General features: G+C 43.4%; 2 protein-coding genes across 3 annotated transcripts; one reads left to right on the plus strand and one right to left on the minus strand.

The window, feature by feature from the left end:
- LOC136520592 (uncharacterized) lies at positions 1-27685 on the plus strand. Of its 2 annotated transcripts, none has more exons than XM_066514147.1 (2): positions 1-478; positions 27062-27685. In XM_066514147.1, exons 1-2 carry the CDS (start codon positions 20-22, stop codon positions 27683-27685), a joined length of 1083 nt encoding a protein of 360 aa, XP_066370244.1. In that variant the 5' UTR covers positions 1-19. The 2 variants fall into 2 exon arrangements, 1 of the variants encoding a protein (XP_066370244.1); XR_010775301.1 differs by lacking the exon at positions 27062-27685 and adding an exon at positions 630-1472 and having other exon boundaries at positions 342-478.
- Positions 1670-4942, minus strand: LOC136520583 (G-type lectin S-receptor-like serine/threonine-protein kinase SD2-5). The gene is made up of 2 exons (XM_066514136.1): positions 4705-4942; positions 1670-4606 (listed from the first exon to the last, which is right to left on the minus strand). Exon 2 carries the CDS (start codon positions 4558-4560, stop codon positions 2044-2046), a length of 2517 nt encoding a protein of 838 aa, XP_066370233.1. The 5' UTR covers positions 4561-4606; positions 4705-4942; the 3' UTR covers positions 1670-2043.

Consider the following 27685-nt stretch of genomic DNA (forward strand, 5'->3'; position numbering starts at 1 on the left):
CGTGCCGAAGTCATTGGACATGGGCCACATCTCCTACGACGCCGCCGGCCGCCACCTCCTCCCTTCCTCGCCCGCTGCATCACGGCCTCACAGGACCCCTCACCGGTCACCGCGGCCGTCTCCCGGTTGCTGTGGGGGCTCACGCTGCTCCTCGCATAGCTCATCCTCGCCATGCGCCACGGCTGGGCCGCGGCATAGCAGAGCTCCTAATGCGGCAGCCGTCGATGTCCGACCCCGCGACGGGCGCCTTCTGTGCCCCTTCCTGCTTCTTCGGCATAGCAGCTTCTTCACGCCCGACAGGCCTGACCGGCTCTACGGCGACTGGAAGCCCCGGGAATCCGGGAGGTGTTCGCGCTGCGGAGCGGCGGGTTTGAGGACAGGGCCTCGGTGCCAATGCTGTGGGACGCCGAATGCCGCGAAGTGGTCTGCAACTGCAACGAGAGCATCGAGATCCTCAAGTTGCTCTGCCCCAGCGCAGGTATATCAGAAACTTGATCCCTTGTAGTATTGTTTTGACTAAATCATCAGTTACAACTTACAACAACTGAATTCTCTGATCCTATGTGCCAATGGCTTCCAAAATTATCAACTGCGGCAACTGCGTTCTCTGATCAAACTATCAATTGCAGGTTGGGGGCAAACAATCATATGGATAACAGTTTACAGCTCGCTATCCAAACAACCAGTCACATGCATAATAGTATACGTTGCGAACCAAACACCAGCAAATTGCATAGCCTTGTTCAGATTAACGGTATGCTACATAAATATAACCCCTAATGCAACGCAATTGTAATGCAAGCAACTAATTGGACTCAATGCAGACTATATATGCTGCATAAAGATGAGCATGTTGATTTCCAAGCTGAATACATACCTAAATCCAAGGTCTCATCTATAACACACCAATTACACATGAAGATGCGATGATAATGTGGAATATGAATGTGATGGATAACTATATAACTTAATTGGTAGATAAAGTCTATCATAAGAGGATAAATATAAGGAAATATCTATATGAATATTTTATTAGAGCACAAACACAAAAGAGAGTATTACCTGAATACAAAGTTAAACACGCGCGTAAATGCGATACGAATGGGTAAAAATGTGAACGAGGATAAAAAAAAAGTAGATAAATAATTGTAAGTAAAGCCTATCACAACATTGTAAGGAAAAAAAGAAAGTATTTATCAGTATTGTGTTAGAATGTGATCACATGAGAGGGAGTTTTAACTACTATGCCTAGCACACATGAAAGTGCAAAATGAACAACTATTAATTGGGATGGAAAAGTATTGGATAATTGGTAAGTCTATCACAATTTGATACATAAGAAAGTATCTATCTGAGTATTGGGTTAGAATACGAGCACATGAGAGAAAGCAGCAAAGGTAAGGAATCTTGATTTGTCGCTGGTCCAAATTTATACATAAATTTTTAATACTTATTATCTCTTAAAGTTGCAAAGTGTGCAGTTTTTCAAAAAGCATTAGGCGCTAGGCAGGCAGACGGACTCTGGTGCGCCTAGAGGTGCCTAGGCGATACCTAGATCTTGCTAGGTGTTTGTGCTTTCTGTGGTTGCTGAGAGTAATATCATGTTAAATAAAAGAAATTTCAGCATATAAGAATAAATTATATTATCATGCATTCACGAGTAATATATATGATCATAGTTCATCTTTATCCTTGTCTAATTTGCCTGACTTTTATACATATATCGGGCTCAAAACATCTCTATGTAAAATTATGGTAAACAAAACATCTAGGTGCTAGGTGTGGCATTGCAGCTTCATGCCTCTGCCTAAACAGAGCTCGTGCAGTAGCACAGATTAGTCATTACAACAAGGGTACATATTATACTGATGAAACCATTGACCTCTTGGCGAAGCATGAAGTCTCACCTGATACTATGGGTATGAAAGAGAATAATGTAGATAGTAGTGCCATATCCATATATGATCAGTTCTTAATTTCTTGAGATGTACATTAAGATATGCATAAACTGACCAGCCGAGACAATGGTAACCAGACATTGTATCACCTAGGCCCGGATAAATGTGACTCAGATGGCACATAGGAAGAAGTTGATCCCGCCAGATTGGTTTTGTTTGATGCAAAACTAGGGACAAAAGTGCAGTCAGGTGTGGTTTCCATGCTCATCACTCCTTCTAACACCTTGGCCACTGTTGACAGCAAGGGCCTTCTGCTGCTATCAACCTGCAAGCACCACATTGCAACCTTCATCGCTTCCATGACCTCCTCCAAATGGAATTTCATGTCATTGCTGCTACTGTCCACCAAATCAGACAACTGACCAGACCTTGCCTTCTCTTGAAGCAGGCTTATCAAATGGATGCTCTCATCGGGCTGTGATTCGTCCAAATTTTCTCGGCCACAAATTATTTCGATCATCACAATCCCGAAGCTGTAAATGTCAGCTTTCTCTGTGATTTTTGAGCCCAGCCATTCAGGTGCTAGGTATCCACGTGTTCCTCGCATTCGAGTCATGACTTTGCTCTGGTCCCTGTTTATCATTTTCGAAAGTCCAAAGTCTGAGACCTTTGCATTGAATGTGTCATCCAAAAGAATGTTCTGTGGCTTGATGTCCAAATGGGCAATCTTTTCCTCACATTCCTCATGGAGATAAGACAAACCCCTAGCAATAGCCAAAATGATATGGCGTCTAGTTTTCCAAGAAAGAGTGAAGACTGGACTTTGTTGAAAGATCCATTTGTCCAGAGAGCCATTGGATAAGTACTCATACACAAGAAGCCTATGTGATTTTTCAGCACAGAAGCCCACCAACCTTACGAGATTGAAGTGATGGATTCGACCAATTGTTTTGACCTCTGCTAAGAACTCTTCCATTCCTTGCTCGACACCCTCCAAGCGTTTGACAGCGATAGTTTCCTTTCCTATCTTACCTTTGAATACAGACCCAAAGCCACCAGCACCAAGCTTTATAGAGAAGTGGCTAGTAGCAACTTTTAACTCATCAAAGGAGAAACGTTTTGGTATCCCGGGTATGCCATCAAAGAGTGGTTCCTCGTCTTTCTTGCAGTTTTTCCATACCACTGCACAAACTAAGATAGATATTAGACAAAATCCTGCAATTGAGCCCACAACAATACTGATCCTCCTTTTATCTGACCGATTGCCTTCTATCTTGAGAAATGCTGAAAAATGATTTGATGAATCCTCTGCAAACAAAATTAACATTTGCTCTGATAACAACAAGCAGTAACCACTATCACTGACATTGTTGTTTTTTGGAAGGAAATCACTGAAATTGTTGTTAGTTTGGAAAAGAACTGCTTTGCAAGAGCAATCAATTAAGCAAGATTGTCTGCACACATCTTGAGAAGTTGAAGTGGCAAATGACAAGAACATGCTGTTACTGAAGTACGAAACATTGTTGAGTAGTATTAGCCTGTTGCCTTGCACATGGTCGCAGGAGGGGCTTCTTAAGGGTATGCATCCAGCACTTGGCAGCCGTTCATTTTGGAACCTAAAATCATTCAAATTAGGACAGGAACATTGTCCCTTGCTGCAAACACCATAATCCCCGCATGCCATTGGATAATCACAAAACTTCATTTTTGTGCTTAATACATCAAGTAGCATTAGAGGGTCTTGGACGATTCCTTGCATTTCGTAGAGCCTTAAATGCCCATCAGACTCCAACCTCATGAATTGTAATGATCTTGCAGAGGGTAGGAAGAATATATCATCTGGAAACCCAAAGCTACCATTGGCAAATGCATAACAAGTTGATTGTGTAGTACCAGATTCAAACAACTTTGTAAAGGCTGCTGGTTTGAAAGAGTACTGCAGCCCATTCCACTCTGCAGAAAAATAAATCCTGGCAGATGACCATTTTGTGTATGAGGTTCTGATACTGAGGTTCATTCCCATGCAAAGTGACTGCCCGATTACCAAGGTGTCAGTTGGGTGGTCAAACGACTGCCAGACAGAGGTGTTATCCTGATCGAAGATCACTAGGTTCCCGTACACGTCGAGGACCATACCTGCAACTGACTTGCTGTTTGTGGCGGTGGACCACACCGTGGTACCATCGTCATTCTGAAGGAGCAAGCTCCCTTCTCTGGTGAAGTTTAAGATGGCGCCACTGTTTACAGCATCGTCAGGGTTGGCAGACCAGATCACTGGAGCTTGGGGTCCATCAATCACAATAGAGAGAATGAAGGATTTACCATCTATGCTGTAGAAGCCAAAATAAGTTGTATATGACATGATGCTATGTTCAAGAACAGGAAGGATAAAAGATCCGTTGTCCATGACTATTTCGCTTGTCATATTTGAAACTTTCCAAGAGATTGGGGAAGACACAGTAGAGAGCCCGGCAACAGCGTTGAGGTGGAAAAGGAAGCCAAGCAATATAAGAATGGCTATCGACGTGTGAAGATGTTGCATGGTGACCTTTTTATACTTACGGTTACGATGAAGACGAAGGAAGAGGAACCTTTGCTGCCTGCTGGAGAGATGATTCCATTTTGTCCCAGCCTTGCCCTTTTCTGTCTGAGTTATTTGCATAGAATCACAGTCCGGGCACCAAAGTAATCCTTACCATATAGGATAACTGAACAGCAGAATTTGGAAAGGTATAAGAAGCATGCAAGGGGAAGAAATTAGGGGAAAGCCATGAAACAACATCGGTAGAAGGAGATATGCGTGTACCATGTTGAAGATCAATACTTCTCTCCTAATTGAAGTCCTCAAAGAAATATTGATGCTTTTTGAGACATGACCAGACGGGTAGAGTGGTTGCTTGGTGATCTAAGCAGTCTAATAGTTGGTTATGTGGACACGCTTTATTTGGACGAAGAGCAGTTTATAGGAGAAACTGAAGAAAATCCCAGAGCTATATATATCGGATTCATGGGCATCGTTTTCTGCGTGTTTTCAATTCCAATAGCAATAAACTGCATCAGATCAATTATTGCTTTTGGATGTGTGGCGTCCGGCCGGCCCTTTGTTCGAAAGTCCAATCTGTTGACTCCTTAGTCTTCGACTACTTTTCAGGACTCCTTTGACACGGCCGATGAGCTCTCTACTCGGCGATGCGGCATTGTTCACCTGTTATGCCAGACGTATCTCCACCTCAGCCTCAACCTCAAGGACCAACGGGACACAATTGGCCAGTTGTTGGTCGGTTTCGAAGCTGGTTTGGGCTGACTGGTGCTAGTTTGTTGTGAGAGAAAAATACGATTGGCTGGATTTAGACTGGCTGAAACCAACACACGACCAGGGTGAATATTGCGGATGCAAAAAGGTGCCGTGCTAGTCAGGGAACAGTGGACAGGCGATGATGCTGCCATGCCGGACACTGACTGGCGGTGAGCAGATGCAGTTGTGAATTTTTTTTAAGGAATGCAATTCTGATTTGTGAAACGTGCGCGCAGGCCAAGGTTTGCCCGCCCCTCCGATCCTAGCTGGCGTCTCGTGTGTGGGTTCTATTCTATCAGATTAACAATTAGAAAGTTGGTCTTTAAACTACTAATAATTACTACATCATTTTGTTTAGGTCTCAAACTATGAAAGTGAACTATCTAGATCTCTAAACCTTATATATATAATTAAGTTTCTTAATCTTAATCCTGGTCCAAAGCAACTATGTCATAGCACAGTTGACATGACAAATTGACATGCAGCTGTTAGAACCGTAGGAACACTAGGATCATAGATCTAGCCATAGACTGATTCTATTCGGGATAAAATAGACGCTGTACATCCTAGTGCTTGTAAAACTAAAGAGACAGAGAGGGAAGGGGGAAGGTACCGAACCTGACACGGCAGAGTGGGAGGGTTCGAAGGCCGCCATCGGGTTCGTTGATGTAGTCTGCGCATGGGCAGCGACGGTCGGGGAAGACGGGTCAGAGATGCGGTGCCGGCGGTGAAGATCGACGGCGGCGCAGTGCAGCGGTGGAGGTACTTCCCGTCACTGGCTGCGTCCCTCACTTAGATCGGGTTTAGGGTTTGTCGGTGGGGAGGTCGTCTCAGGTCAACCTCGTGATTAGAGCCGCCGGGCCCCCACCTCTTTTTATAGCGCAGGGTGACAGGGGCCCTCCAGCCATGGTGGGCTAGGCGCCCCCGATCAGGGCACAAATCAAAGGCCCAACTGGGCCGTTGGGTCCAGTTAGGTTAGAGATCAATCTAACAATCTCCCCCTTGATCTCTTTTCATCTTTCACTTTTATATTCTTTACTTTTGTTCATTCCATTACAGATTAGCGCATAGAGCATGTCTCATCGTCACGGTCCATTGCCGATAGATTTAATAGCTACAACATACTACTCTGTTCTGAAATAAATACTTATCTTTGGGCCTTCTTTTGTCCAGGAATTATAGGCTTTCCCTTAAACCCATGCCGGCTACATGTTCTCTGAACACGTTGGGTGGTAAGCCTTTTGTAAGCAGATCTGCGAGCATCTTTACTGTACTTATATGCTCAAGACTTATGACTTGATCCCAGACTTTATCTTTCACAACATAATACTTTATATCAATGTGTTTGACAGCACCACTTGACTTATTGTTGTGAGCATACTGTACTGCCGGATTATTATCGTAGTATAACTTTAGTGGTCTATAGATGTCGTCAACCACCTTCAAACCGGGTATGAACTTCTTTAGCCAGTTCACCTGCCCCATTGCCTCATAACACGCTATAAACTCGGCATACATTGTAGACGATGTAGTGATAGTTTGTTTTGAGCTTTTCTATGAAATAGCCCCCCCTGCGAGAGTGAATACATATCCAGACGTGGATTTTCTATCATCTCCCGCATAATCAGAATCTGAATACCTCACTATATGGAGTGAATCAGATCTTCTATACGTCATCATGAGGCCTTTTATTCCTTGCAAATAACGCAAGACTTTCTTTACCAATTTCCAGTGTTCTATTCCAGGATTGCTCTGGAATCTGCCAAGTAACCCGGTAACAAATGCCAAGTCAGGGCGCGTACATACTTAAGCATATTACAAGCTTCCGACAGCTGAAGCATATGAAACCACTTTCATTTGATCGATCTTATATTGGTTCCTGGGGCATTGAAAATCCCCATATCTATCACCCTTGACTATAGGTGTAGGTGAGGGACTACATTTGTGCATACTGAATTTCTTTAAGATCTTTTCTATGTATGCCTTTTGTGACAGTCCTAATACCCCTTTACTTCTATCTCGGTGAATCTCGATCCTTAGAACGAACGAAGCTTCACCAAGATCTTTCATATCAAATTTTGAGGACAAAAACTTCTTTGTCTCCCGTAGTAGACTGACATCACTACTAGCAAGTAAGATATCATCTACATATAGGACAAGGAAGATGAACTTCCCATTCTTAAACTTTGTATAGACACAATTGTCCTCTACATTTTCTTTAAACTCAAAATTCTTTATTGTCTGATCAAACTTCAAGTACCACTGTCTTGAAGCTTGTTTTAATCCATAAATGGATTTCTTTAGGCGGCATCCCATTCGTTCTTTTCCTTCTATGACAAAACCATTCGGTTGTGCCATGTAAACATTTTCCTTCAAGTCTCCATTGAGAAATGCCGTCTTTACATCCATCTGATGTAATTGTAGATCGTAATGTGCCACTAATGCCATTATGATTCTGAAGGAATCCTTACATGAGACTGGAGAAAATGTCTCATTGTAATCAATCCCTTCTCTTTGCGTAAAGCCTTTTGCCACAAGTCGGGCTTTATATCTCTCTATATTCCCTTGAGAGTCAAGCTTTGTCTTGTAGACCCATTTACAGCCTACTGCTTTGGCTCCTTTAGGAATTATCTCTAAATCCCAAACTTTATTGGCATTCATTGATTTTATTTCATCTTCCATAGCCTCATGCCACTTTGATAAATGATCACTTCTCATGGCTTCTTCAAATGAGGTGGGATCATCCTCCATTTGAAATTCCTTAGTGTTGTACACTTCATAATCAGTAGAAATAGCTGATTTTCTAACTCTTTGAGACCTTCTAGGGGCCTCCACATTTGGCACATCTTCTATTTAAGGCTGTTGTTGCTCTCCCTCATTTGTGGCAATAGGTTCTATAGGATCCTGAAGAACAGGTTCCTCATCATCATTCATTGTTGCCACAGGCGGGATAACAACAGGTGCTGACACCACAGTGTCTTGCACTATCAGTGCAGCAACATCAGGTAGTGAGAAAAATGGCTCATGAATCATCGGAGTGGGTGCATACACCCGCTTCTCTTCAAGGTCAATTTCTCGAGCTATCATGCTCCCCCTCATCATTTCATCCTCTAGGAAGACAGCGTGTCTCGTTTCCACAAACTTTATATGTCTATCTGGACACTAGAAACGAAAACCTTTTGACTTTTCTAGGTAGCCAATGAAATGGCAACTTACTATTTTGGGATCTAGCTTCCTAATATTTGGGTTAAATACTTTAGCCTCAGCAGGGCTCCCCCACACACGCAAGTGGTTTAGTAAGGGTACTCTTCCTGTTCACAACTCATATGGTGTTTTGGGCACCGACTTACTTGGTACTCTATTGAGAATATGAATGGTGGTTTTTAACGCCTCCATCCATAGACTCAAAGGTAAGGTGGAGTAACTTATCATACTACACATCATATCCATCAGGATACGATTGCGTCTTTCAGCTACTCTATTCTGTTGAGGTTCGCCCGATGTTGAATACTAGGCAACTATGCCATTCTCCTATAAAAACCTTGCAAAAGGTCTAGGAACTTGGCCATATGGGATATACTGACCATAGTACTCCCCTTCACGGTCGGACCTGACTATCTTAATCTTTAAGTTGCGTTGGTTTTTAACTTCTGCCTTAAATATCTTAAATTTATCCAATGCTTCTGTTCTTTCTTTGATTGGATAAATATAGCCATAACGGGAGTAATCATCTGTGAATGTTATAAATGAATCATAACCATTCACACTTGTTGACACCGTTTTTTGCACGTGTCAAAATAATCGGAGTGGACTAATCGGCAAGGGGAAAGTTATTGAATACTTTGATAGCCGATGAAAGCCAGTTTGTAAAGATGGTTGCCGATAGCTGGTGATGGTCGATGGAAAGGTTGATTTGGACTCGGGCGTTGCCGATGAGGTTGGAGGTGTTATTGTCGATGCCGATGAAGGGAGGCTTGAGGACTACTGCCGATGAAACATGGAGTATGCCGATGAAGGGAGGCTTGAAGACTACTGTCGATGAAACAGGGAGTATGCCGATGAAGGAAGACTTGAAGACTACTGCCGATGAAATAGGGAGTATGCCGATGGGAAGGAGGACGGTGAGATTTCCATCGTAATTGAGGCGGACAGGGAAATAGATAGGAGTTGATTTCCTTTTCTATATTTGTTAGGGTATGATTCATGTAAGAGTCACGTGTTTCCTTAGATATGGGATTGGTGTCCTAGTTGTGTTTGGTTGTGTCTGTTTAGATCAGGGTATAAATATGGAGTAAGGGGCAATGTAATAGATATATCAATCAATATCAAAACCAATTTTTACTCCTATTTGCATCTACTTACTTTTCGGCGACTTCGTCAATTTGCATATTTTTTTCCTTTTTTACGAGTTCTCATTGATTCGGCGAGCTGCATCGTTTCAGTGCGACCTTCGGCGATTCTCGAGTTCCGCGTGAGCACCTCTTGGCCGTGACTTCCGGGCGTATCGCTGTTGTCAGGACCAAAGTGTTCGTATCTTCATCCTTGTCGATTAGCAGGTCAAATCGACTGGCACGCTTTGGATATCGATTCGGGTATTAGCCCTTTGTGTTTGCAGATCCACTTTTGCATCAACACATCTTTTGGCATGCCCGGTGGGACCAATCAATCAATATGTTCAATCCCGAGATCGATTCAGGGAACATTATCGCAGTATCAGAAGAAGATCTCAAGGAAGAACAGAGGCAGGCTATGGAAAAGGCTGTAGAAGAATACAAGCAGCTTTGTCTGAGATCGTTTAGCTTGAACAAGAGTGGACAAGTCATCCAGAAGCAAGATTTGCCGTTGCCTCGGCAGGTTACCTTTGACTCCAATCCTGGTAAACTTCAAGAGATGGTTAATTCTGCAGTAAATCATGCTTTGATTAATCATTCCAATGTGCTGTCCAATACTGTTCATAATGCTGTGGTTCGAACTCTCAAAGAAGGACAAGCGGCACCACATTACGTTGGGCCTGCCTATCATCAACCAGAGCCGACATCTGTCAAAACTCCATCGGCTCCTTCGGCCGTTGTGGGTACAGAAGTTACTTCCCCTCCAGTATTGGTAGGCTCACCTAATATTCAATCTACACCGATACAATCAGATCAGGTACTACCAGGAGGGCGAGTTCAGCTTAATACAGATCTATCGGCATCAGCTATGTCAGGCCCTGTGTCTCAGAATAGCCAGATTCCTACTAATTGGTGGGGATATGGCATGCCTCCAGAGTCATCTGCTTTCAATCCTAGATTACCTCAAGTGTTTGATGCAGTAGGAAGAGCGCCTATACCATCGGCCGTTTCGCCGATGGCTCAAGTGCCTCAATATGCCGCAACTACTTCTGTGCAACCAACTCCAGGAGGTTTCCAGATGCCTATGGTTCAAACATTCAATTCAAGTCCATCGGTGAGCTTACTGCCGATGCAGCAGAAAGCCCCTGCTATGAGTCAAACTGGGGTTCAGTTCATGCCTCAAACCAGTTATAATTATCCAACAATATCAGCAAATTACCAGCCATCGGTAAGTTTTGTACCGATGAGTTCTAATAATGATTGGTCAGGACAGTTACCTATTCAACATACAGTTCAGCGAAATCAGCAGGTTGCAGGGATTCAACAAGGTCATATGCAAGCTGGTTTCCAGAATCAAGCATCGGCAGCCCAGCCGATGAATCCTTTCCAACAGGCTAATGGGCCACAAGTAACGGCAAATATGCCGATTGCTGGAGATCGTGGGCTACAAAGATATGTGGAGGGATGTCAGCAGGCACCTCCTGTAGAAATTCAACCAGTTCATCAGCAGGAGGCTGATGCTTTTTGGGCCGATAAGATAGCAGAAATTGTGAAGGATCAGTTTGGGATAAAGCCCAAGGTCAATACTTATTCTTATCGGACTCCATACCCTCCTGCATATGATTTAATTCCTCTCCCAAATCGGTACAAGGTACCGGATTTCACTAAATTCTCTGGGCAAGATGATACATCAACAATGGAACATGTCAATCGCTTCATTATTCAATGTGGAGAGGCAGCTAACAGAGATGAATTAAGAGTTCGATTATTTTCATCATCTTTGTCTGGATCAGCATTTACATGGTTCATTTCATTACCACCAAATTCTATTATTACTTGGGTTGATCTAGAAAAACAATTCCATAAGTATTTCTTTGCTGGAATCCATGAAAAGAAGCTTACCGATTTAGTAAAATTGAGACAGCGTAATGATGAATCGGTAGAGAGCTTTGTACAAAGGCTACGAGATGTAAAAAATAAGTGCTACAGCCTGGTGCTGGATGATCGGCAGCTTGCCGATCTGGCTTTCCAAGGGTTATTGCCACATCTTAAAGACAGATATGCTTCTCAGGAGTTTGAAAGCCTCAGTCATCTTGTGCAAAGGATCTCTGATCAAGATACTAGGGTTTTTGAACCTAAAAAGAACTGGAGTAAAAAGGTATCATTTGTTGAAGAAGTAGGAGATTCTGACTCTGATGAAGAACCAGTTATCGGCTTAGCTGAGTGGGTTAAGAATAAAAAGCCGATATCATGTCCCTTTGGTCAAAAAGAGCCAGAAAAGTTTACCTTTGATATCACCAAGGCCGATAAAATATTTGATCTTCTGCTTCAAGAGGGCCAAATTAAGCTGTCACCTAATCATGTGATCCCATCGGTAGAAGAGTTGAAGAAGATTTTGTACTGCAAATGGCACAATGCAACTTCACACAGTACAAATGAGTGCAAGGTATTCAGGCAACAGTTACAATCGGCTATTGAATCTGGGAGAATTAAGTTTGGTACTTCCAAGGCCCAGAAGCCGATGAAAATTGATCAACACCCTTTTCCAGCAAATATGTTGGATGCCAAAGGAAAGACCAAGGTATTGACGTCAGAGGCTGCTGAGAAAAACGCGTCAGTGGACCCCCAACATCGGATAACTACCGATGATGCAAAGAGTAAGGGTTTGCTAGGAGAAAGCAGTAGTTCCAAAAATCCTCCTCGACCTGGCATTGTGATTACTCATCGAAGGCAGCAGGAGGGTTGGCGTCAACGTAATGACCGATATCGACAACAGCAAGAAATGAGACGTCAGGAAGAATGGAATCGACATAAAGATCATTGGAGATGTCCGTTTTTCATCCATTGCTGGGAAGAAGGTATTAAATTGCCAACTGTTGAAAATTGCCCTGAGTGTAATGGTTATTACGGAGTCAATCGCTCAGAAAGGAGGTTTCAACTTGGTAATCAGGGTTTGTCTATCAATGAGCCGATCAGAGGCAGAGCATCAGTGCATGATCGGCTGGGGGGCAGACTTAGTGTACATGAGAGGCTTGGTAAACGCGCTGGATATTTTCCAAGGAATCAAGAGGAGCTTGAGGAGATGGCAAACGCAAGAGTTCCCGATGAGGAAATATTCTACAGGGACCCTAATATACGTCGTGTAGAACCAACTAGGACTTGTTATCAGCCGGTTTGGAAAACCAAGTTTCCTCGATGGTGCCCAGAGGGTCTGACAAAGACGTAGAGGAGGAGGATGCAACGTGAGCGTCAGGAGGATTTATACCAAGAGGAAAATTCCTCCAATGAAAGGCCTGGTCATCAGCAGTGGCAGGTAAAACACAAAAATAAGGGTCCATCGGCAGATGTTAATATGGTATTCATGTTGCCGATGGAGTTTTTGGCACTATCTGATAATGAGGAAGAAGTTGTTCTCTCTGATCAAGTAGCTCAGTTAACACTAGATCCAATGATGGCTGTTTTTGAGAAACCTACCGATGACGAGAGACAGCATCTTAAGGCTTTATTTGTGAAGGGCAGAGTTGATGGGCAGCCTGTGTCTAAGGTACTTATTGATGGAGGGGCTGCGATTAATATTATGCCTTACGTGATGTATCGGAAACTTGGTAAGGGAGATCAAGACTTGACCAAAACCGATATGATGTTGAAAGATTTTGAAGGCAATGTGTCACCGGCTAAAGGGGCAGTGTGCGTTGAATTGACCATCGGCAGCAAAACCTTGCCAACGACATTCTTTGTTATCAACGGCAAGGGTGCATATAATCTGCTTCTAGGGAGGGATTGGATTCATGCTAATGGTTGTGTTCCTTCTACAATGCATCAATGCCTCGTACAGTGGATTGGGGATAAGATTGAGGTCGTCCCTGGTGATTCTTCTTATATCATCGCATCGGCAGAATCAGATACTTATGAGCGAACTAAATGCATATCAGGAGAAGCTTAGGAAAAAGAGTTCCTTAGAGTTGCTGATTATGAAATTCCACCGATCCAAGCAGTCGGTTCTGAAGAGGAGTTTTAATGGATAGGTTTGCCGATGATGGAAAATTAGGTCAAGGGTTCACATCGGCAGATGATTTAGTAGAAGTAGATATCGGTGATGGTGATAGGTCAAGACCTACTTTTATTAGTGCTAAGTTAGATTCCAAGTGTAAGCAGCGAATAACAGATTTGTTAAAAGAGTATAAAGATTGTTTTGCCTGGGATTATACTGAGATGCCTGGATTAGACCGATCGATAGTTGAACATCGGTTACCTATCAAATCTGGATTTCGGCCACATCAGCAGCCAGCGCGCCGATGCAACCCTAATGTACTTCCTGACATTAAGGCCGAAATAACTAAATTAATTGAAGCAAAGTTTATTCGGCAATGTCGATACGCAGAGTGGATCTCTAATGTGGTTCCTGTTTATAAGAAAAATGGAAAACTTCGTGTCTGTATTGATTTCAGGAATCTCAACAAAGCCACACCGATGGATGGCTATCCAATGCCGATTGCTGATTTGTTGATTGATGCTGCGGCTGGACATCAAATTATCAGCTTCATGGATGGTAATGCAGGTTACAATCAAATATTCATGGCTGAGGAAGATATTCCCAAGACTGCTTTCAGATGTCCAGGTCATGTGGGGTTGTTCGAGTGGATAGTCATGACGTTTGGTTTGAAAAATGCCGGTGCTACTTATCAAAGGGCTATGAACTTTATTTTTCATGAGTACATCGGCACATTAGTGGAGATCTACATTGATGATGTAGTGATTAAGTCTGGAGATATCACAGCACATTTAGCCGATCTGCGAAAGATACTGGAGTGCACAAGGAAGCATGGATTGAAGATGAATCCTAATAAATGTGCATTCGGTGTATCGGCAGGACAATTCTTGGGTTTTATGGTGCATCAGCGGGGCATTGAAATCAGTAGGAAGTCTATTAATGCAATTAACAAGGTGATTGCTCCTGCCAATAAGACTGAATTGCAATCTTTGATCGGTAAGATTAATTTCATTAGAAGATTCATATCTAATATGTCGGGTAAGATCAAGGCTTTCAGCCCACTACTTAAATTGAAAGCTGATCAGGAATTTGTATGGGGAGTTGAACAGCAATTAGCCCTTGATGAAATTAAGAAATATTTATCAAATCCTCCAGTGCTAGTTCCACCTCAACATGGGAAGCCTTTCAGGTTATATTTGTCAGCTGATGATACAGTTATCGGTTCAGCTCTTATTCAAGAATTTGAAGGGAAAGAACGTGTTATTTATTATTTGAGCAGAAGATTAGTGGATGCTGAGACGAGGTATTCGGCCATCGAAAAATTGTGTCTGTGTTTATACTTTTCTTGTGTCAAATTAAGGCATTATTTGTTATCTGCCGAATGTACGGTCATATGCAAAGACGATGTGGTCAAGTATATGCTGTCGATGCCGATATTAAGTGGTAGAATCGGCAAATGGATTTTAGCATTATCAGAATTTGAACTACGCTACAAATCAACTAAGGCAGTTAAAGGGCAAGTGATGGCTGATTTTGTCACTCAGCATTGTAATACAGTGGACTCTCTGGGGATTGCTCCCTGGACACTTTTCTTCGATGGGTCCACATGTGGTGAAGGAGCAGGTATCGGCATTGTGTTAATTTCACCTCAAGGAAGGAAGTATGAGTTTTCATTGCCGGTTGTTGCTACAGCGACAAACAATCAAGCTGAATACCAAGCCTTGATAAAAGGGTTAGAATTGCTAAAGGAGATACGTGCCGATGTTGTTGAAATCTTTGGTGATTCTATGCTAGTTATAAATCAATTGGCTGGAATTTATGAATGCCGAAGTGAAGCTTTGATTTCGTATTATGAAAGATGTTTGCAATTGTTGAAAGGATTTAGAGATTTTCGTCTTGAACATATCTCTCGATTGCATAATGAGGAAGCTAATCGACTAGCTCAGCATGCTTCAGGGTATCAGCCTATTCAGGAAGTGCTAACATCGGCAGTTGATACCGATGACTGGAGGAAAGAGATTGTCGATTATTTAAAGGATCCATATAGAAAGGTTGAGAGACGTATAAGGTTCCAAGCTACCAAATATGTGCTCCTCGATGATGAATTATATTATCGAACTATAGATGGAGTTTTACTTAGATGTGTTAGCAATGATGAATCGAAAAGCTTGATGGGTGAAATTCATGAAGGAGTATGTGGGGCACATCAATCGGCTTTCAAGATGAAATGGATGATCAGAAGGAATGGGTACTATTGGCCGACTATTCTTGAAGATTGTTTTAAATATTTTAAGGGATGCCAGGGGTGTCAAAAGTTTGGTAATATTTAAAGAGCGCCTGCATCGGCTATGAATCCTATAATCAAACCATGGCCGTTCCGGGGATGGGCTATTGATCTCATTGGTCAGATTTATCCGCCATCGAGTAAAGGACATAAATTTATTCTGGTTGCTACCGATTATTTCACAAAGTGGGTTGAGGCAATTCCTTTAAAAAAGGTGACATCGGTCAATATGATTGATTTTGTGAAAGAGCATATTGTTTACCGATTTGGTATTCCTCAGACTATCACTACCGATCAGGGCACTATGTTTACATCAGGAGAATTTGATGAGTTTGCAGTAGGTATGGGAATTAAAATTTTAAATTCTTCTCCATATTATGCTCAAGCTAATGGTCAAGCTGAGGCTTCTAACAAAGGGATCATCAAACTCATTAAGCGCAAAATTGAAGAAAATCCTAGGAGGTGGCATACAGTATTAAATGAAGCCTTGTGGTCATATCGGATGTCATGTCATGGTGCAACCAAAGTAACGCCTTATCAGTTAGTATATGGACACGATGCAGTATTGCCTTGGGAAATTAAGGTTGGCTCTAGACGAATACGTTCTCAAAATCAGCTGACAGCCGATGATTATAATACTCTTATGAAGGATGAGTTGGAAGATGTGGCGGGTCATCGGTTAAGGGCTTTAGTTAGTATCGAAGAAAATAAGAAAAGAGTAGCTAGATGGTATGACAAGAAGGTGAAAGTAAAAGAGTTTGCCGATGGAGATCTGGTCTGGAAATTGATTTTACCGATTGGGACTAAAAGTTCAAAGTTTGGAAAGTGGTCTCCTAATTGGGAAGGTCCATATCGGATAAATCAGTCTGTTCCTGGTAATGCATATATTTTAGAAACCCTCGAAGGGGTTGTGTTTCCCAGAGCGTTAAATGGAAAATATTTAAAGAAATATTACCCTAGTATCTGGATAGATGCATAAAAGTATAAGTGCCGATAACAGTACTATCGGCTAGAATTATGCAAGGATGTCAATGTCTCATAAAGTGCCGATACAATAAATAAGATTACACGTTCAACAAGGATTGGATAGCTAATATCGCACGCAGGCGAATCTGGTCGGCTTCCTCCATTTCTTTGATATCGTCATCGGCAGCACCCTCCACAGGCTTGAGTTTTTTCTTCATGGCTAAAGCTTTGCGAGCTTGGATATCTCTTTCTTGCTGAAGGGCTTTGACGGCATTGGGTAGCTGGCTTTCTTCTTGTTGAGCATGAGTTAAGGCTGCATCGATTTCTTTCAATTCAGCCAATAGAGCTATCTTCCTTGCTGATAGATCCAAGATTTTCTGCTTAAGTGCAGCACCCGAAGTCTGCAAGTTGACGATGCCCTTGTGCTTCTCATCAGCGATTTGTTTCAGTTGTAGCATCTCTTCTTTGAGTTGGGCTTGAGCTGCTCTATCGGCAATGCGCTGAGCAGCCCGTTGATATTGCAGTTGGCGGCTTTCTAAGTGAGCTGCTGGGAAGAGTACTTCTTCAACATCGGCAGGGACCTGGCCACGAATTGTTTTGAAAATTGCCTTTGCGGGGTCCGAGTCATCTACCAGTTGGGCGGTACCTTGCTGTAGCAAGTTCAGGAGGGTTTCCAACTTGGATTTAGTCTCTGCCGATATTGTTCCCAGTGCAAGGGAAGAACTTGTTTCCTCTCCATCGTCGTCAGAAATGTCAATGGCAAAGGAAAATAGGCTGTTCGGGGAATCTTGTTCCTGAGAGAGAGAAAAGGAGATCAGTTAGGGGTAAGTATGAGTATTGTAAAATCAGCTAGGTTGATCGGTTTACCTGTTTCAAGGCAATTTCCTGTGCTTGACTGGAGGAAGCAACCTGGAGTATGTCGTGTGGGGGATCGGCTGAGTTTGCCGATGGGATATCCTCTGTGACTTCATCGGTGGTGGGCTCTTGAGGTATGATGACCGATGACATTGGGGCAGATGTAGGGATCGGCATAGACCTTTGTCGTTTTGGCTGTGCTTCAGTATCTGTTAAAGCTTTGCGCTTTGCTTGGGCTTCGGCAACGATTGGCTGGGGGGCATCGACACTTGTTGGTTGTGAAGCTTGGACATCTGGTACGTTTGCCGATGTACCCAATTGTTGCTGCAAAACAAGTGTAAGATATGATATTTAACAGATAAAATGTAAAGTCAAGAAGCTACCTCTGAAGGTTCATCGAAAGAAGTGGTGCTTGATATCGGCGGAATTGCCGATGACGATCCAGTAGCAGCTCTTACCCCCTAATGATTAAGGTTAATACAGTTTGTGATCGGCATAAGTGAAAATAAACAAGGTTGTTACCTTAAATGCTTTGACCAAGGTTGTAGCAGCGGCCGATGGAGTAGCCCTGGATGTAGCCAATTTGGACTTAGAAGTGATGGTCTTGGTACGAATCTTCTGGTGGGTCAAAGCGGCTAAGGTGGGAGCGTTGTAGCCGATCGGCGATGTTGGGGAAACAGGCCGGAGATTGAAGGGTTTCCCACTTTTGCTCACCGATGGTGCTGGGTTGTTAACCTGTTACAAGAGAATCAGTTACTGATATATGAAGGGAAAAGCAGAAGGGAGTTAAAGGAAACTTACCGCGTCGTCAGGGATGGCATATTCAGGGTCGATCATGTGCCGATATGTGTGAGCAGAAGTTGCGAACAGTTGTTCTTTCCACTCTTGCCACCATTGCTTATATGACTCGGTGATGAAAGATATTGGTGTCCAGGTGGATATATCAACATCTGTAGTATCGGCATCGGGGGAGAGTTGTACTACCTTGTTCCAATCTGTTCCGCAGGTGATTGTTTCCCTGGGTTTGATCACATCGGCAAAGCAGAGTTTGATTGGCAGTTGCCCAAAAGCCAATTGGCGGGATACTGCCGATGGGTTGTAAAATTCATATGTAATGTTGGTGTTTTTCCCGCTGCCGAATGTGTTTACTGGAATTGCCCTGGGAGTGATGATAGCCATCATGAGCTCATTATCTTGATTCAGAGTGTCATCGGCAAAGTTGAAAAGAAGGGGGAATCTGTTTTCTTCGTCAATATAAGGCACCCAGGCCCTATGATCACGAGAAAGACCATTGTAGAAGCTTTGAAAGAATCTGCCGATTTGGTCTTCGTTGGCTTCTGTTCCAGGAAGAACAATTATGGCTTCACCAAAATTGAGGGGTGAGCGTGTTGCCGATTCATCATCCCCAAGCACATAGTCTTCAGCAATTTCTCGTGGGAATTGTTGAGCAAAAAAGTCCCATTGCAAACGTTTGTGCATATGGGCATTCAGCCACATGTTGATAAACCACCACGGGCCTCCCAGGTTGCCGATGGGTTCGCCAAGCAAAAGTTTCTGAGACACTTGATGAAGAAGATGATAAGTGGAGCTCAGAAGGTATCGGCCAAGAGGAAACCTTACGCCATTAGCCAAAAGTTCAGCTGCAGGGAGGAAGGCGTTGGTTGGTCCTACTGATCGACCACAGAAGATAAATTTTTCTAACCACATATTCAGGAATGTGGCATGTTCCCTCTGGCTAAGTGTCCCGGTTTTCTGGTATTCTTGAATATATCCTGTCCAACCGCCGATGTTGCGGGTATTCACCCTATATTCAGACTTTCTACCATAGATGGAGCCTTCATCGGCAGTTGAGATGTCCAAGCCAGTAAGCATGTGGATATCGGCAAGGGTAGGAGTAGCTGGGCCATGTCCAAACATAAAAGTATTGGTCGTGTCTGACCAGAAATAAGCAGCTGCAATGATCATTGATTCATTTTTCTGCATATCGGCAATAGAGAGCCTAATGCATTGGTCTAACCTTCGTTCTGCCCAGTATACTTGCATCGATCTATTAACCCTCAAGTACCAATCTTTCCACCCTTTGGTGGTTTTGGGCCAAGATCGGAATGTGTCTTTCCACAAATTCAGAGAGAAATTTTGGGCTCTAAAGGGGATTCTGTTAACCTCTGCATTGATCAGATCGGTTGGATCTGGGTTGCCCATTTGTCCAAGGCATTGGACGTGCGGCTGATCGGTTGGGATAACTAATTTGTTGCGCAGTTCCTAAGGTTATGGAATCCAGAAGACAGAAGAAAGGAAAAATCACCAACTGAATGAATTTGCAAAAAGATCAAAGTAAAAGGTAATGGAAGTGGAGCGAACCGCGGGGACGTCGAAGTTGATGGCCATTGTCTTGAAGAAGGTGGAGGTACGAGCCGGAAACTTGAAGTTAGCGCCGGAGAAGGGTTCTTGTTGGTTGAGGTCGCGCGGTTGTTCGTCGGAGTCGCCGCCGGAGAGAGAGAATGCCAAGGATTGGAGGCTGAAGGTAGAAAATGAGGGTTCCAAAGAAATCTATTTATAAGCCACCCAGAATAAGGGTATTTTGGACTTATCTCTATGTCGCGTGCATATAGGTCAAGGCGGTTCAGAGGGATATGGTAACTGTTCGCGCGATAATCAGGGGATTGTACAGATGAGTTGATGACAAGTAATCATGACTTGGAGGGGATATCGATACATGATATTTTAATTCTGAAAATGGCAGCATTATCATGTTAAGATCTTGCCGATGGGTTATTGTTTCGGTATCTTAACCATAATCAAGGCAAGAGTGGTTGGCGATTGTGCGATATTTACTGAAGTGCGTGAATCAAGATTAGATTTGATTGGATTTGATAACAAATCAAGTTTTGGCTTGGAGAATGAGTTACGGTAATCGGGCAAAGGCAAGCGTTATCTGGAGTAAATTTCGGAGCATTAATGGTTTTATACTCCGAAATTGGGGGGCATGTGTTGACACCGTTTTTTGCACGTGTCAAAATAATCGGAGTGGACTAATCGGCAAGGGGAAAGTTATTGAATACTTTGATAGCCGATGAAAGCCAGTTTGTAAAGATGGTTGCCGATAGCTGGTGATGGTCGATGGAAAGGTTGATTTGGACTCGGGCGTTGCCGATGAGGTTGGAGGTGTTATTGTCGATGCCGATGAAGGGAGGCTTGAGGACTACTGCCGATGAAACATGGAGTATGCCGATGAAGGGAGGCTTGAAGACTACTGCCGATGAAACAGGGAGTATGCCGATGAAGGAAGACTTGAAGACTACTGCCGATGAAATAGGGAGTATGCCGATGGGAAGGAGGACGGTGAGATTTCCATCGTAATTGAGGCGGACAGGGAAATAGATAGGAGTTGATTTCCTTTTCTATATTTGTTAGGGTATGATTCATGTAAGAGTCACGTGTTTCCTTAGATATGGGATTGGTGTCCTAGTTGTGTTTGGTTGTGTCTGTTTAGATCAGGGTATAAATATGGAGTAAGGGGCAATATAATAGATATATCAATCAATATCAAAACCAATTTTTACTCCTATTTGCATCTACTTACTTTTCGGTGACTTCGTCAATTTGCATATTTTTTTCCTTTTTTACGAGTTCTCATTGATTCGGCGAGCTGCATCGTTTCAGTGCGACCTTCGGCGATTCTCGAGTTCCGCGTGAGCACCTCTTGGCCGTGACTTCCGGGCGTATCGCTGTTGTCAGGACCAAAGTGTTCGTATCTTCATCCTTGTCGATTAGCAGGTCAAATCGACTGGCACGCTTTGGATATCGATTCGGGTATTAGCCCTTTGTGTTTGCAGATCCACTTTTGCATCAACAACACTCTTTATAGGAAAAGGACCACAAATGTCTGTGTGAATAATCTGTAGAATTCCCGTGCTTCGTTTGACATCTTTCTTAATTTTCTTTACATACTTTCCTTTTATGCAATCTCTGCATTGTTCTAAATCTGAGAGCTCTAATGGAGGAAGAATATCATTCTTACCTAGTCTTTCTATTCTCCCCCTCGAAATATGGCCTAAACGATAGTGCCATAATTTTGACAATGCATCGTGAGCTCTCTTTCGTTTTCTGTTTACATCTACAGACGAGGATACATTCACATTGTCACACGCAACGTTGCCATCATCGCATACAACATTCTCATCATCACGTAGTGATAACAAATAAAGCTCATTTTGTAAGATAGCAAGACCAACACATGCATCATTAAATGTTATCTTACATTTGCCATTTTCAAAATGGCAATCATAACCATCGTTGTCCAAACATGAAACACTAATCAAGTTCCTCTATAACAAGGGAACATAAAGAACATCTCTAAGTATAAGTTTGAAACCATCAGCAAGCTCTAGAGAAAGATCGCCAATGGCTTCAACTTCTGCTTGGACTCCATTTGCGACTTTAACGTGTCTTTCGCTTCTTTGCGTAGTCCTCGTCGAACGGAATCCCTGTAAAGAATTAGCAACATGAACAGTTGCATCTGAGTCAGTCCACTAAGTAGATTTCGAATACTGTACATACAGGGATTTATTTATGAACGTAATAATATTCTCACCTTTCTTTGCCATGATCATCTTTAGGTAATTGGGACAATCTTTCTTATAATGTCCCATCTTCTTGCAGTGGAGATATTGATCTTTCTCTACTGTGAACTTATTTTGCTGAGGCTGATGCAACATGGGGCCCTTTCCCTTTGACTTTGAGGAGAAGTTAGTATTATGATTCTTTTTCTTATTATCTTTTAGATAATTAATAGAGCCATCATTGGCAGCTTTCATTCTCTCCTCCTCTTACACACACATAGCCATGAACCTCTCTATGTCCTATTTCTCGGGTTATATGTTGTAGTTGACAATAAAAGTGTCAAACTCTTTTGGCAAGGAAGCAAAAATCAGATGGATAAGGAACTCATCCTTGAGAGCCAGATCCATTGGTTTTAGTTTGGATGCCAAGTTGCTCATCCTCAGTATGTGCTCTCTAATGCCACCATTACCAGAGTACCTCTCTGTCACCAGCTACTTTATCAGCTGGGTATCATATGTTTTTGAAGAGCCAATGAACTGACTCTTTATTCTTTCAAGGTACTCGGTGACGGTGTCACACTCTGGGTTTGAGCCCATAATTGCAGGCTTAATCGTGTTCTTTATCACAGCCAAACACTTCTTATTGGCAGTGACCCACTTCCTATGCTCAAGATCATAGGACATTCTTTGGGATGCAAAATCCCTCTCTCTGGTTACCCAGGCGGCATCAGCCTCGTTTGTCTCCCACACCGGTGCCACAGGCTCTGTGGGACACGGTGTGGTGACTACCCAGTCCACCTCAGCCAAGATGAAGGCTAGGTCGATCTTTTTCTTGCACTCAATGTATTTATCACCTTTGAGAGTGGGGATTTCTTTGATACAACTCATCAAGTTATATCCTCCTGAAAACACAATTCATATATATATAGTGAGAACATAAATAATAGAAATAACAATTGCATGCCTTATTTCCAATGTTGATCAAAATTAAAACATACAATTGTTCTCTACATTAATTCTACATCACCATTGGGCAGAAAATAGAATTGATGCAAGACAAAACATCATAATATTGCCATTAATCAATGTTGGTCAGAATAATAACAATATTATGATCAATTAAAACATGTCAATTTTTTCAAAATTAAATTCTCCCGTTGGTTCAAATTTAATAATGAAAATAACATCTTTAAATACGCAGCGGAAAAAATGAACTCATTTTCTTGAATTTTACCCACAGGAAAATCCTCCTTTTCTATTTTCTTTTGAGCCAATTTCCATTTTCTAGGAAATAAAAAAAAATTACTGGAAAAGGAAAAAATAAAATTGACTCAAACAACACTGACCATTCGGCCCGACCGGTAAAACAGCCTGGCCCACCACCTCTACGCGACGCTCGGCCGCACCCAGGCCGCAACCTGGGCCTGGGCCACCAAAGCCATGCTTCCGCGCGCGTCCACCTGGGCCGCGAAATGGCCTGATCCATCTCGGCCGTTCACGCCGATCTGACGGCCGTCTGTGCGCATCGCAGGATCAAAACGCCGACCGCAGTGGTGCCTTGAAACCCTAGCGTTCATTCTGCTCTTTGCTCTCTCTCTCTCTTCGCCACTCTCTCTTCTTTCTTTCCTCAGCGAAGCAACATCAACCACCGAGTGACTCAAGCGACGAATCGGTGGAGCGCTGGCGCCGTCGCCGGTCCCCTCGTCGGCGTGCGCGCTCCCTAGCATGTGAGCGTGCTGCCGTCGAGCAGCCTGGCTGCGGCGCCCCTTTGGCCGGAATCCGGCGAGCTGCGCCCCCGGCTCGGTCTTCTTTTCCCCGCGCGCCAACGTGATAGCAGTGCTGCACAGCGATGAGGTAGGCCACCCTTTTCCCCTTCTTCCCCCTTCGGATTTTCTTCATTTGTTCGGATTCAACCGATTTGGGGATTAGGGATCAAAGTTAGGGTTAGGGTTTTACTGTTTTTCTTCCCCGTTGAAGACTTTTACGGGTTTAGGGTTCGGCTCTTACATTCTTAAGGCCGAAACCCTCTTCTTTTAATCCCCAGTTAGGGTTAGGGTTCAACCGAAACCCTCATTTCTTTAACCCAGTTAGGGTTAGAGTTCGGCTTTCTTCCGAGACCCCTTCTTTTCTTAGATCCGAAAGGATCTAAACTGATAAGCTAGATCTATACTTAAACGAGGCTCTGGTACCAATGTTAGAACCGTAGGAACACTAGGATCATAGATCTAGCCATAGACTGATTCTATTCGGGATAAAATAGACGTTGTACATCCTAGTGCTTGTAAAACTAAAGAGACAGAGAGGGAAGGGGGAAGGTACCGAACCTGACACGGCAGAGGGGGAGGGTTCGGAGGCCGCCATCGGGTTCGTTGATGTAGTCTACGCACGGGCAGCGACGGTCGGGGAAGACGGGTCGGAGATGCGATGCCAGCGGTGAAGATTGACGGCAGCGCAGTGCAGCGGTGGAGGTACTTCCCGTCATTGGCTGCGCCCCTCACTTAGATCGGGTTTAGGGTTTGTCGGTGGGGAGGTCGTCTCAGGTCAACCTCGTGATTAGAGCCACCGATCCCCACCTCTTTTTATAGCGCAGGGTGACAGGGGCCCTCCAGTCATGGTGGGCTGGGCGCCCCCGATCAGGACGCAAATCAAAGGCCCAACTAGGCCGTTGGGTCCAGTTAGGTTAGAGATCAATCTAACAGCAGCTCATAATTACAGTACGTAGGTGATCCGTAAAATTCCCACCTAGTCCGATTTAGGTCTCTAATAATATATTTAAGTACGCAACCCGGCCCAAAAAAATTATCTGAATTTACAAAGAAGAATCGGGTCAATCAAAATTTAAATGGATGAGATACAATTTTGGAAAGGTTCGTTGGAAAAAATAAATTGGATAAATCACCACTACACAGTTCTTTTGCAGGCGGTCAAAAGAGATTTTCCTCGTTCAAATGGTTTGCGTTAATCGCTATTTTCGCATGTGAAATAGAGAGGGAGAGGGGGCGGCTTGCAGCCGAGTAGACCTACGAAAGCAAGGTGAGAAGATTCGGCCCAATGGCTACGATGAGTTAAAAAATTTAACTTTTAGGGAGTTCAAAATTAGTCAAACTATATACAATCTTAATCTACAAATTCTAGAAAATTTACTAAAATATATTGATGCCCGAGAAACTTGGATGTGAGATTTAGGGACTTATTTATAAACATTTTGGGTTTTGGAACATTTTATTATATGCTCATAGAAGCTTGTATGCATCAACACGAGAAGGGCAAAAAAAGGTCTTTATAACATTTATATAAATAATGACTTGATTTTTCAAATTTTTTTTGTTTTGTGTCGTTACATCTAAACTATAGAATAACATTTTATCAAATAAAATTCATTTCTTTAACCAAATCTTGAACAAAATTGTTAAATACTTGAGAAAAATACAATGGTTTATTTATGTCATCTATTCACATAAAAATTAAAGATTTTGAGATGTGACACATGAATACATAAAATATAGTGAGAAAATTATAAAAATGATAATCTATTACTCTAGTAGTGTTAGAGCACGCATCGAGATAGAAATAATGAGGTGTGACATTTGTGAATATAGAATACATTAGGACACATCTCACAATACCAAAGTACTCCCTCCGACTATAAAAGAATGTAATTGTGGGATCCATCATAATTTATAGTAAATAGTATTAGCATTTATGTCTCCAAATAAATTTATTATGAAAATATATTATATAACTACTCTAATGGTATGTATTTTGTATTATGAATGTTAGTATTTTTTTATATAAATTTAGTCAAAGTTTAAACTCTTTGACTCCTCAAAAAACAGAATTACATTCTTTTGTGGACAGAGGGAGTGTATATTTTAGATGATACAATTATGATGGATAAATACGTAAAAGTCATGATAAATATCACAACTAAGTAGGTTATGATGATTTTGGGTTGACATCATTGGTGCATGATATATTTTCGTCATTAACCTAAACTAGTTCCTACAAAATTTGTCAAACCGAATGATTTAATAATAAATAGCTCTGTTGTATATTCACTGTAGAAGGTTACATTTATTGTAGTGGAACCTTCTGGTGTAGATATATAGGTGTAAACTGGTGGTGTGGCTCCTCATTACAGTACTGGAGAAGCCGAAATCGAAGGAACCACAAATCGTGGCTTCTAGCGGCTCCATGTTCATGTTGTTTTGAAAGAAAGATCATGGAGCAGAGCTCCTCAGTATAATCAATCCTAGCATGAAATTCGTTTTCACACGGAGTCGAACCTAGGACATAAGTGGTGCTACTAGAGCCATCTAACCAACTCAAGTAGAGGCCCGTTCGCTCCACGTTCATGTTGTTGGGAGAGAAACAAAAAGCTTCTGTGAACAGTGCTGCTGTAATTATTGGAGGAGCCGGAGCCGCAAGAAGTTGTGTCTAACATGCTCTTGTTATAAAAGTCTCGCTCTAGAGTGGTGTTTTGATATTTGTGTATATTTTTTCTATAAGCATGTTTTAAAGTGAAGTGGTGTTTTGATGCCAGTGCATTTTTAGCTTGGTTATAGGAAATTGTTTGACTTAGTATAAAAATTAAAGTAACTTATAATTTACAACGAACAGAGCAACAGATAAAAAAAAATCACAAAATGGACGCATTACATGACCAACCTAACCACGTTCCTCTCCGGCAGCATGCGCGGCAGGCAGTCAACGCCGGTATGGGTAAGACGGTAGTAGCTGGGAGGCAATTATAACACATGCATTTCCACCACCTTCTCCTACCTTGTGCACGACCTGTTTCACTTGTTCCCAAGCTTTCACCATTTGGATCCAACCATCTCAAGTATAAAATCCTTATAAAGCTCCGTCATTTGGTCAGTGCTCCGCTCCACCACTGCGATTTGCACCAAACATGCCTCGCCCCTTCGCCGCAATCGCCGTCGCGACGGCGTTCCACCTCCTCGCCGTGCTCCACGGCGCCTCCGCCGCGCGGCCGATGGGATGGCAGGCCTCGGCGGCATCGTCCGGGACGACGACGTCGGCGCTGGCGCTGGCGCCGGCTGGGCATCGAGATCATCAGCGGCGCGGGGCAGCGGCGGCGGCGGCCACCAGGGCCGGGAAGTGGCTGCCGTTCGCGGGCGTGCACCACCACCTGCCGGCGGCGGCGGCGTACTGGACGCACAGGCCGGTGCCGTGGGTCGGGGCCGGCGACCTTGCGGGCGGCGCAGGCGCCGTGGAGGGCAGCGAGGGGGAGGAGGTCGTGCGGGAGCGGCCGGAGCGGGAACGCCGCCAGCGGCCGTCGTACGAGGGCGACGGGTCGACGACGACCACCAGGCAGGAGCAGCTCGCGATGTGGGCGTCGCTGCTCAACCCCAAGGGGAAAGGGAGCGCGGCCACGGGCTGGATGTCGGCGCCGGGAGCTGGTGGCGAGGTGGCCGACGACGAGCCGGCCAACGCGGTTGAAGGGGCGGAGGTGGATGACTCGGTAGCCGACGGCGCGTGA

This window comes from Miscanthus floridulus, chromosome 2 (genome assembly GCF_019320115.1).
Source record: "Miscanthus floridulus cultivar M001 chromosome 2, ASM1932011v1, whole genome shotgun sequence".
Classification (NCBI taxonomy): domain Eukaryota; kingdom Viridiplantae; phylum Streptophyta; class Magnoliopsida; order Poales; family Poaceae; genus Miscanthus; species Miscanthus floridulus.

What these genes read in the sequence shown, in the direction of transcription:
- LOC136520592 (XM_066514147.1), top strand. Translation starts at nt 20, where the DNA reads ATGGGCCACATCTCCTACGACGCCGCCGGCCGCCACCTCCTCCCTTCC. An exon ending in GTTGCTCTGCCCCAGCGCAG is followed by an intron (nt 479 to 27,061) that starts GTATATCAGAAA and finishes TCATTTGGTCAG; the next exon opens with TGCTCCGCTCCACCACTGCG.
- LOC136520583 (XM_066514136.1), bottom strand. Translation starts at nt 4,560, where the DNA reads ATGCAAATAACTCAGACAGAAAAGGGCAAGGCTGGGACAAAATGGAAT.